Source organism: Oncorhynchus gorbuscha, linkage group LG05 (assembly GCF_021184085.1).
Source record: "Oncorhynchus gorbuscha isolate QuinsamMale2020 ecotype Even-year linkage group LG05, OgorEven_v1.0, whole genome shotgun sequence".
In the NCBI taxonomy this organism is placed as follows: Eukaryota; Metazoa; Chordata; class Actinopteri; order Salmoniformes; family Salmonidae; genus Oncorhynchus; species Oncorhynchus gorbuscha.
In genome coordinates, this window is record NC_060177.1 from 77,216,612 (window position 1) to 77,228,714 (window position 12,103).

At 41.5% G+C, this 12,103-nt stretch overlaps 1 protein-coding gene across 5 annotated transcripts in view; it reads left to right on the forward strand.

Annotated features, from left to right (window-relative positions):
- The window catches only part of LOC124036525 (protein patched homolog 1-like), a 158,811-nt gene that overhangs the window by 61,221 nt on the left and 85,487 nt on the right, over positions 1-12,103 (forward strand). For 4 of the 5 annotated variants that reach the window (XR_006838924.1, XM_046351220.1, XM_046351218.1 and 1 more), the window contains exons 8-10: positions 5,980-6,127; positions 11,060-11,191; positions 11,485-11,640. Coding sequence is in view for 4 of the 5 variants with exons in the window: in XM_046351220.1 (XP_046207176.1) it covers positions 5,980-6,127; positions 11,060-11,191; positions 11,485-11,640 (436 nt within the window). In the remaining variant the exon portion in view is untranslated. Of the gene's footprint in view, positions 1-5,979; positions 6,128-9,169; positions 9,291-11,059; positions 11,192-11,484; positions 11,641-12,103 lie in introns of those variants that run through there. The other variant, XM_046351221.1, reaches the window with a different exon arrangement.

Here is a 12,103-nt window from a genome sequence, read left to right on the forward strand (position 1 = left end):
GGGTCTCTGTAACATAATAATAATAATAATAATATCAGCCCAGGGTCTCTGTAACATAATAATAATAATAATAATATCAGCCCAGGGTCTCTGTAACATAATAATAATAATTTCAGCCCAGGGTCTCTGTAACATAATAATAATAATAATAATATCAGCCCAGGGTCTCTGTAACATAATAATAATAATAATAATATCAGCCCAGGGTCTCTGTAACATAATAATAATAATAATAATAATAATATCAGCCCAGGGTCTCTGTAACATAATAATAATAATAATAATAATAATATCAGCCCAGGGTCTCTGTAACATAATAATAATAATTTCAGCCCAGGGTCTCTGTAACATAATAATAATAATAATAATATCAGCCCAGGGTCTCTGTAACATAATAATAATAATAATAATATCAGCCCAGGGTCTCTGTAACATAATAATAATAATTTCAGCCCAGGGTCTCTGTAACATAATAATAATAATAATAATAATATCAGCCCAGGGTCTCTGTAACATAATAATAATAATAATAATAATAATATCAGCCCAGGGTCTCTGTAACATAATAATAATAATTTCAGCCCAGGGTCTCTGTAACATAATAATAATAATAATAATATCAGCCCAGGGTCTCTGTAACATAATAATAATAATAATAATATCAGCCCAGGGTCTCTGTAACATAATAATAATAATTTCAGCCCAGGGTCTCTGTAACATAATAATAATAATAATAATATCAGCCCAGGGTCTCTGTAACATAATAATAATAATAATATCAGCCCAGGATCTCTGTAACATAATAATAATAATAATATCAGCCCAGGGTCTCTGTAACATAATAATAATAATAATAATATCAGCCCAGGATCTCTGTAACATAATAATAATAATAATAATAATAATATCAGCCCAGGGTCTCTGTAACATAATAATAATAATATCAGCCCAGGGTCTCTGTAACATAATAATAATAATAATATCAGCCCAGGGTCTCTGTAACATAATAATAATAATAATATCAGCCCAGGGTCTCTGTACCATAATAATAATAATAATAATAATAATAATAATAATATCAGCCCAGGGTCTCTGTAACATAATAATAATAATTTCAGCCCAGGGTCTCTGTAACATAATAATAATAATAATAATATCAGCCCAGGGTCTCTGTAACATAATAATAATAATAATAATATCAGCCCAGGGTCTCTGTAACATAATAATAATAATTTCAGCCCAGGGTCTCTGTAACATAATAATAATAATAATAATATCAGCCCAGGGTCTCTGTAACATAATAATAATAATAATAATATCAGCCCAGGATCTCTGTAACATAATAATAATAATAATAATAATAATAATAATAATATCAGCCCAGGGTCTATAACATAATAATAATAATAATAATAATAATAATAATATCAGCCCAGGATCTCTGTAACATAATAATAATAATAATAATAATAATAATAATAATAATAATAATAATAATAATAATAATATCAGCCCAGGATCTCTGTAACATAATAATAATAATAATAATAATAATAATAATAATAATAATAATAATAATAATAATAATATCAGCCCAGGGTCTCTGTAACATAATAATAATAATTTCAGCCCAGGGTCTCTGTAACATAATAATAATAATAATAATATCAGCCCAGGGTCTCTGTAACATAATAATAATAATAATAATATCAGCCCAGGGTCTCTGTAACATAATAATAATAATTTCAGCCCAGGGTCTCTGTAACATAATAATAATAATAATAATATCAGCCCAGGGTCTCTGTAACATAATAATAATAATAATAATAATATCAGCCCAGGATCTCTGTAACATAATAATAATAATAATAATAATAATAATAATAATATCAGCCCAGGGTCTATAACATAATAATAATAATAATAATAATAATAATAATAATAATAATAATAATAATATCAGCCCAGGGTCTATAACATAATAATAATAATAATAATAATAATAATAATAATAATAATATCAGCCCAGGGTCTATAACATAATAATAATAATAATAATAATAAAAGACACTCCAGCAAACTGGTGATGTATAGATCTTAAACCAATGACATCCATCAGGGTTTGTATAGGAGCATATGTTTATTTATTTATTTTACCTTTATTTATCTAGGCAAGTCAGTTAAGAACAAATTCTTATTTTCAATGACTGCTTAGGAACAGTGGGTTAAGTGCCTTGTTCAGGGGCAGATTTTTACCTTGTCTGCTTGGGGATTTGATCTTTCGGTTACTAGTCCAACACTCTAACCACTAGGCTACCTGCTGCCCCAGAGGGAGGCTATATGTCTCCCTCTGCCCTCACTGACTGCTACATTATATCATGAAAATGTTGCTGTGGACTGTGGAGTGCAGGGGTTCCCAAACTTTTTGGGCCCACGACCCTATTTTGATGTCTGAAATTCTCTTGACCCCAACCATGTGAGTTTGTTTGTTGTAGTTAACAGCCAATGTTTACTTTTTTATTTGGGGCTATGACAGTCAACTGCAAATTAGTCTGACATAATGTATCTTATATCACCACCACTACTGAGATGGGTGTGCTGCATGTCGTGTCAGAGCATCTCATAGTCAGGGGACGTGGTCAACAGTGTGCGCCTCATCTCTGATTTCAAATCCAACCTGGATCGATATTTGGTTTTAATTCAGACGAGAGCACTGAATCCAGCTTCACATAGATATTAACTGCAATGGTACCATTTGTTTTAGGGTGCTTTCATGACAAATGGGAAAAATATGAGGTCAAATCATGACGTCAGTGATCTTCAGGGCTGAAAGTCGATGCTCTAGAAAGAGGTCCGAGTTCCCGAGTTGGAATTCTGAGTTGGGTGAATATTCAAAACGATTTCCCTCAGTCGGCGCTCGTTTTTTGCCGAGTTTCCAGTTGTCTTGAACACGTTAAAGATGGAAGTCGGGAGACTTCCCAGTTCCCAGTTGTTTTGAACCCTGCATTAATGGTCAGAGGGAGACGACAGGGAGGGTATTTCCCTTTGAGTCAGGAACCAAAACTCTTACTTAGTGACCCGTGAATGCGTTGTCTGCAGCATTTGTTCACATGACAGCTCGATCAGCTGTTCGATTTCACTTACTGGCATGTCAACAGTCAAATGGATTGGGAAGTAGTTCCCAAAGTGTTGGAGGTGAGCAGTCACTTTCTGATTATTTTTTCAGTTGGAAACATGCACAGCCGAGGAAACGGGGCATGGTTCACTTTTGAAAGACTCTCTCTCCAATAATAATAATTTCCTCTGAATGGACTGATTCTGTCACACATCTGTAGAATGTTTTTGTATTTCCCCTGCATGGTTGTGTTCAGTTCGTTCAGTTTCCCAAATATGACAGTTACATAAGCAGTGAGACACATTTTCTTTTCATTACATAGAAAGTCAACCAAGTCGGTAATTTTACATCTGTTGTGAATGACAACAGTTCCTCTCTCAATGCAAAAACTCTTTCCAACACTCCCCCTTGATAACCACCAAGCCTCGGAGTGAAATAGAACATCGTCATGCTCTGATCCCATATCGCCACATAGTTTTGTGTACAGGCGAGTGTGCAGTTGTTGCGGTTTGATGTAGTTAACAATCAGTATATCTCCGAGTTCTGTGCTCAGCTCTTTTTCTGCAGATTGCTCTCGGTGTATCAGACAATGTGTCCATATGGCAGAGGGAAACTCATTCATGAATAGAGTGCAGAGACCTGCCCGGCATCCCACCATACATGGAGCCCCATCTGTGCAAAAGTCTGATATTCACTCCCATGGAATCTGTTTTTCGTCAATATGGCCACGCAGTAAATCAAAAATCAAATGTATTTATTTATATAGCCCTTCGTACATCAGATGATATCTCAAAGTGCTGCACAGAAACCCAGCCTAAAACCCCAAACAGCAAGCAATGCAGGTGTAGAAGCACGGTGGCTAGGAAAAACTCCCTAGAAAGGACAAATCCTAGGAAGAAACCTAGAGAGGAACCAGGCTATGTGGGGTGGCCAGTCCTCTTCTGGCTGTGCCGGGTGGAGATTATAACAGAACATGTCCAAGATGTTCAAATGTTCATAAATGACCAGCATGGTCGAATAATAATAAGGCAGAACAGTTGAAACTGGAGCAGCAGAATGGCCAGGTGGACTGGGGACAGCAAGGAGTCATCATGTCAGGTAGTCCTGGGGCATGGTCCTAGCACACTGAACATCCCTTGTGCCATTTCATGCTCAGGAATCGTGAGACAAAACAATATGTCATCAAGAATAGCATCCCCCAACATGTATAGCAAACAAAAGTCAATGCTTGGGCATCTCGGCATCTCACAGCTAACGTCCATTTGGAGAGCATAACCTGGGGAGTTTGAGTCATTCAGTCAGAGTTTACTCTTGATTGCTAGCAATAGCATAGCATAAATTCTTTGTTTCACGGTGTTATCTGACAAAGACATTGATGTGAGTTTCTGTGCTTCTACCTCCCTAAACATTATTTTCACAATGTCAATTGCAGCCGGTAATATCAAAGTCTCTGCAATAGTGTGTGGCTTCATAGCGTAGCAGGCCTAGCCATTCACCATGGGAATGATTCAAGTGCAACTGTCAAGAGTGGCCTTTTCCCATGATCTAATGGCGCTATAAAGTATGTGGACAACCCTTCAAATTAACGGATTCGATTATTTCAGCCACACCCATTGCTGACAGGTGTATAAAATCGAGGACACAGCCATCCATACAATCTCCATAGACAAACATTGGCAGTAGAATGGCATTACTGGAGAGCTCAGTGACTTTCAACGTGTCAGCGTCATAGGATTCCTTCCTTTCCAACTAGTCAGTTCGTCAAATTTCTGCCCTGCTGAAGCTGCCCCAGTTGACTGTAAGTGCTCTTATTGTGAAGTGGAAAAGTTTAGTGGCAACAACGGCTCAGCCGTGAAGTGGTAGGCCACACAAGCTCACAGAATGGGACTGCCAAGTGCTGAAGCACGTAGTGTGTATAAATCGTCCTTCCTCGGTTGGAACATTCACTACCTAGTTTCAAACTGCCTCTGGAAGCAACGTCAGCACAATAACTGTTCGTCAGGAGCTTCATGGCATGGGTTTCCATGGCCGAGCAGCCGCACACATGCCTAAGATCACCATGCGCAATGCCAAGTATCGGCTGGAGTGGTGTAAAGTTTAACACCATTGAACTTTGGAGCAGTGGAAATGCATTCTCTGGAGTGATGAATCACCTTTCACCATCTGGCAGTCCGAATGACGAATCTGAGATTTGGAAGATGCCAGGAGAACGCTACCTGCCCCAATGTATAGTGCACACTGTAAAGTTTGGTAGAGGAGGAATAATAATTTTTCATGGTCCGGGGAAGGCCCCTTAGTTCCAGTGAAGGCAAATCTTACCGCTACAGCATACAATGACATTCTAGATGATTCTGTGCTTCCAACTTTTTGGCAACAATTTGGGGAAGGCCCTTTCCTGTTTCAGAATTACAATGAACCTGTGCACAAAGTGAGCTCCATACAGAAATGGTTTGTCGAGATCGGTATGGAAGAAGTTGACTGGCCTCAATCCCATTGAATACCTTTGGGATAAATTGGATCGCCGACTGTGAGCCAGGCCTAATCGCCCAAACTCACTAATGCTCTTGTGGCTGAATGGAAGCAAGTCCCCACATCAATTTTCCAAAATCTAGTGGAAAGCCTTCCCAGATGAGTGGAGGCTGTTATAGCAGCAGAAGTGGGACCAAGTCCATATTAATGCCCATGATTTTGGAATTAAATGTTCGACGAATTACATGTTTCCACATACTTTTGGCCATGTTGTGTTTATCTATATACACATTTAGGAAATTCTCCCTCGACCCCATTTTCATATCCGACGACCCCTAGTTTGGGAACTACTGCTCCAGTTTATCTGACGTGTTTTCTCTGTCGTGTGTGTGTAGTGCCCAGGCGTTACAGACCATGTTCCAGCTGATGACCCCTAAGCAGATGTTTGAGCACCTGAAGGGCTATGAGGACGTGTCCCATATCAACTGGAACCAAGACAAGGCCGCAGCAATACTGGAGGCCTGGCAGAGGAAATACTCAGAGGTAATGCTGTATGTGTTTGTGTGTGCGAGTGTACAGTGGAGTAAACTGTACTAGGAGCCATACAGAGTGTACTGTAAAAACATGCTGTGTAGAGAGAGAGAGAGGCATTCCTATCTATGGCAGACGTAATGTGCACATTCCAGCCCCTATCCTCCCGTCCTCCTCCCCTTCCTCTCCCCTTCTGCCTTCCCTCCCCCTCAGTCCAGTTGCTCCTGTGTGGGCCTAAGAGCGAGATGGGAGAGGCCGGGAGGAAACAGTCCCTCTGTCCTAGTTTGGAGGCAGCACTAGCAGCAGCAGCTTATGATATAATGCACTATGGCTGTGATAGTTTCAAGAAGGCCCTAGCAATGCATTGAATATGCATCATGGTTTTCTCCATCCTGGTAGGGTGCACATTTTAGTTTCAGCCCAGCATTAACAGATGTGAAGTCTGGGCCCCCCAGTAAATCCCATGTTCCCTATCTGAATCTGAAGTCTGGGCCATCCAGGACAGCCCATGTCCCCTATCTGAAGCTGAAGTCTGGGCCCTCCAGTACAGTCCATGCCCCCTATCTGAATCTGAAGTCTGGGCCCTCCAGTACAGCCCATGCCCCCTATCTGAAGCTGAAGTCTGGGCCCCCCAGTACAGCCCATGCCCCCTATCTGAAGCTGAAGTCTGGGCCCCCCAGTAGGCCCCGTATCTGAACTTGCAACCTGGCTTACCCCATATGTAAGCCTGGTCCTCCAGTAGAGAGTGGTCCCAGTAGTGGTGTGTGGCGGTGGGTTAGAGTTGGGGGCTGTGCAGGGGAGAGCAGGACATCTGGAAAACATCAGGCTGGCGCTAAATCTTTTGAGCACACACGCACACACAATCTCTTTCCCAGCTGCAGACCCATTGGTGGCTCATGTGTGACATCAACTTTGTCTTTTAAGGTCTTAACCCCTGCTCCACACGATATGACCCTGTGTGTGTGTGTGTGTGTGTGTGTGTGTGTGTGTGTGTGTGTGTGTGTGTGTGTGTGTGTGTGTGTGTGTGTGTGTGTGTGTGTGTGTGTGTGTGTGTGTGTGTGTGTGTGTGTGTGTGTGTGTGTGTGTGTGTGTGTGTGTGTGTGTGTGTGTGTGTGTGTGTGTGTGTGTGTGTGCGCGCGTGTGTGTGTGTGTATTTGTGCGCGTATATATGTGAGTCTATATGTGTCAGCCATTCATTTTTGGGGCCCAGTGTTCAGTGTGAGGGAACAGGTGTGATCATTTGTTTGAGAGAACTGTGCTTTTATCAATCTCTTCTAACCATCAGGGGCACAGACCACACATCTACTGTGTGTGGTGTTTCCGTGCATGCCTGCATGTGTGTGTGCTTCTATGCTTGTGGGTTTGTCAATGAAATAGTGCTCTGGTAAGCATCAGTGAAAGAGTCCAGAGAAGCAATGAGTTTTATAATGTGTGTATCTGTGTGGTCACAGCTGCAGTACTGTACTATCTTAGAGCCTCTCCTACTCATCCTGTAGAGTTGTTAGCTTTTATATCATTTACACCATCCAACCTGTTATTTAGCTGATGCTCTCTCTCTCTCTCTCTCTCTCTCTCTCTCTCTCTCTCTCTCTCTCTCTCTCTCTCTCTCTCTCTCTCTCCCTCTCTCTCTCTCTCCCTCTCTCCCTTCTCTCTCCCTCTCCCTCTCTCTCTCTCTCTCTCTCTCTCTCTCTCTCTCTCTCTCTCTCTCTCTCTCTCTCTCTCTCTCTCTCTCTCTCTCTCTCTCTCTCTCTCTCTCTCTCTCTCTCTCCTTCTCTCTCTCTCTCTCTCTCTCTCTCTCTCTCTCTCTCTCTCTCTCTCTCTCTCTCTCTCTCTCTCTCTCTCTCTCTCTCTCTCTCCCCCTCTCTCTCTCTCTCTCTCTCTCTCTCTCTCCTTCTCCCTTCTCCCTCTCTCTCTCTCTCTCTCTCTCTCTCTCTCTCTCTCTCTCTCTCTCTCTCTCTCTCTCTCTCTCTCTCTCTCTCTCTCTCTCTCTCTCTCTCTCTCTCTCTCTCTCTCTCTCTCTCCCTTCTCAATTCAATTCAAGGGCTTTATTGGCATGGGAAACATGTGTTAACATTGCCAAAGAAGGTGAGGTAGATAATATATAAAGTGAAATAAACAATAAAAATTAACAGTAGACATCACACATACGGAAGTTTCAAAACAATAAAGACATTACAAATGTCATATTATATATATATACAGTATATACAGTGTTTTAACAATGTACAAATGGTAAAGGACACAAGATAAAATAAATAAGCATAAATATAGGTTGTATTTACAATGGTGTTTGTTCTTCACTGGTTGCCCTTTTCTTGTGGCAACAGGTCACAAATCTTGCTGCTTTGATGGCACACTGTGGAATTTCACCCAGTAGATATGGGAGTTTTTCAAAATTGGATTTGTTTTCGAATTCTTTGTGGATCTGTGTAATCTGAGGGAAATATGTGTCTCGAATATGGTCATACATTGGGCAGGAGGTTAGGAAGTGCAGCTCAGTTTCCACCTCATTTTGTGGGCATAGCCTGTCTTCTCTTGAGAGCCATGTCTGCCTACGGCGGCCTTTCTCAATAGCAAGGCTATGCTCGCTGAGTCTGTACATAGTCAAAGCTTTCCTTAATTTTGGGTCAGTCACAGTGGTCAGGTATTCTGCCGCTGTGTACTCTCTGTGTAGGGCCAAATAGCATTCTAGTTTGCTCTGTTTTTTTGTTAATTCTTTCCAATGTGTCAAGTAATTATCTTCTCTCTCTCTCTCCCTCTCTCTCTCTCTCTCTCTCTCTCTCTCTCTCTCTCTCTCTCTCTCTCTCTCTCTCTCTCTCTCTCTCTCTCTCTCTCCCTTCTCTCTCTCTCTCTCTCTCTCTCTCTCTCTCTCTCTCTCTCTCTCTCTCTCTCTCTCTCTCTCTCTCTCTCTCTCTCTCTCTCTCTCTCTCTCTCTCTCTCTCTCTCTCTCTCCCTTCTCTCTCTCTCCATTTTCTCTCTCTCTCTCTCCCTTCTCTCTCTCCCTTCTCTTTCTCTCCCTTCTCTCTCTCTCTCAAATTCAAATTCAAATTCAAGCTGCTTTATTGACATGAAAAACATTGTGTCAATATTGCCAAATTAACAATGTATACAATATACATTCTAACAAAATTATAAATGATAGCAACTAATAATATAAAATGGTAGTAAATAATAATACAAAATTAAATACAAAAATAATAACAATAAAATGGTAACAGTCAATAGTAGAAATGTAATAAATATAAAATCAAATTATGGAAAATGAAACTATAACTAACTTATAACTAAATAACGGTCATCTTCTTCTTTATATCAGTACTACAACTACAATCATCATTACTACGACTACTACTACCATCACTAAACTGTTATCACTACCATTACCACCCATATTTGGAATGATAAACATGAATAATTATAGTAATAACAATAATAGTAATAATAAGTAAGTTACTGTTTACTATGCAGATGTTATTATTCAGTGTCCCTCAGGCGATGGCAGGAAAATACATATTTGACTGCAAGAGGAGCCATTGCTCCTTCACCCATGAGTATTCTTAGTTTTTCCTCTGGGTTCAATTTGTAAAATTTTGGAATATATGTAGTCATTTCTGTGAATAATGAATCTCTTTGTGAGGAATAATTATCACAGTAAATGAGAAAGTGCATCTCTGTCTCTACCTCCCCTGTCATGCAGTGACCACATACACGCTCCTCTTTGGGTAGCCATGTCTTTTTATCTTATATGTCTGCCGGTTTCTATTGCCAATCGGTGGTCACTCAGCCTGTACTTGGTAAGGATCTGTCTCTGCTTCATATCTCTGACAGAGTAGAGATAATCAGCCAATTCATATTCTCTGTTTAGGGTCAGATAGCAATTTAGTCGGCTTTGGGATTTTGATTTGTTTTTCCAGTATTGTAAATATGATTCCTTTGATTGGTTCATGATTTTGCTTATTGGAATTCTTTCTTTTGAAGCAGTGCTGGTGTCTGCTTGGTTGGTGAGGTCCAACACAAGCTGACTGAGTAGGCTCGTTTCTGGGCTCAGCTCTTGGCTTTAAAGTGCTTTAAATTGCAGACTTGAATTTGGACTTGAATTTAGATGTAGCCAACATTTTAATGATCTTTTCTGTATTTTCATTATTATTGGAAAGCGCCCTACATGCATTAGTTGGTGTATTTCTCTGGACTTGTAGGATTTTCCAACATAATTCTGCATGTAGTAGGGCTTCAATTGGATGTTTGTCCCACAATTTTATTTATTTATTTCTCTCTCTCTCCCCTCTCTCTCTCTCTCTCTCTCTCTCTCTCTCTCTCTCTCTCTCTCCTTCTTTCTCTCTTTCTTTCTCTTTCTCGCTCTCAATCTCTTTCTCTCTCTCTCTTTCTTTCTTTCTCTCTCTCTCTCTCTCTCTCTCTCTCTCTCTCTCTCTCTCTCTCTCTCTCTCTCTCTCTCTCTCTCTCTCTCTCTCTCTCTCTCTCTCTCTCTCTCTCTCTCTCTCTCTCTCTCTCCCTGTGTCTCTCTCTCTCTCTCTCTCCCTGTGTCTCTCTCTCTCAATCTCTATCTATCTATCTATCTATCTATCTATCTATCTATCTATCTATCTCTCTCTCTCTCTCTCTCTCTCTCTCTCTCTCTCTCTCTCTCTCTCTGTCTCTCTCTCTCTCTCTCTCTCCCCCTCCTCTCCCCCTCTCTCTCTCCCTCCTCTCTCCCCCTCCTCTCTCCCCCCTCTCTCTCTCTCTCTCTCTCTCCCCCTCCTCTCCCCCCCTCTCTCTCTCTCCCCCTCCTCTCTCCCCCTCCTCTCTCCCCCTCCTCTCTCTCTCCCTCCCCCCCCTCTCTCTCTCTCTCTCTCTCTCTCTCTCTCTCTCTCTCTCTCTCTCTCTCTCTCTCTCTCTCTCTCTCTCTCTCTCTCCCCCCCCTCTCTCTCTCCCTCCCTCTCTCCCCAGGTGGTAAAGCAGAGTGTAGCAGCCAACTCGTCTCAGAAAGTGTTGACGTTTACCACCACCACTCTGGAAGACATCCTCAAGTCTTTCTCAGATGTCAGCATCATACGAGTGGCCAGCGGCTACCTGCTCATGGTGAGACTGACAACACACACCTGGGGCTCAACACACTTAATCAACTATACCTATGTGTGTGTGTGTGTGTGTGTGTGTGTGTGTGTGTGTGTGTGTGTGTGTGTGTGTGTGTGTGTGTGTGTGTGTGTGTGTGTGTGTGTGTGTGTGTGTGTGTGTGTGTGTGTGTGTGTGGCAAGTGTGTGTGGCAAGTGTGTGAATGCAAGTGTGTGTGTAAGCATGTGTGTGTGAGCATTAACATGCTCTCTCTCTCTCTCTCTCTCTCTCTCTCTCTCTCTCTCTCTCTCTCTGTGTAGTTGGCCTATGCCTGTCTGACCATGCTACGCTGGGACTGTGCTAAGTCTCAAGGAGCTGTTGGACTGGCTGGTGTCCTCTTGGTGGCGCTGTCTGTGGCTGCAGGCCTGGGGCTCTGCTCTCTGCTGGGCATATCTTTCAATGCTGCCACCACACAGGTAGCACACACATATAGGCTATCGCACCCACACAACATACAACACACACACCCACAAAACACACACACACAGGTGACATACAATACCTTTGGGGTCACTTAGAAATGTCCCTGTTTTCCATGAAAACCTACATGAAATGAGTTGCAAAATGAATTGGAAATATAGTCAAGACGTTAACAAGGTTATAATGATTTTTAATTGAAATAATTATTGTGTCCTTCGAACTTTGCTTTTGTCAAAGAATCGTCCATTTGCAATATTTACAGCCTTGCAGACCTTTGGCATTCTAGTTGTCAATTTGTTGAGGTAATCTAAAGAGATTTCACCCCATGCTTCCTGAAGCACCTCCCACAAGTTGGATTGGCTTGATGGGCACTTCTTACATACCAAACGGTCAAGATGCTCCCAGTCAAAGTCAATATCCGCCCTGGCATGCTGTCAATTAACTTCTGGGCCACATCCT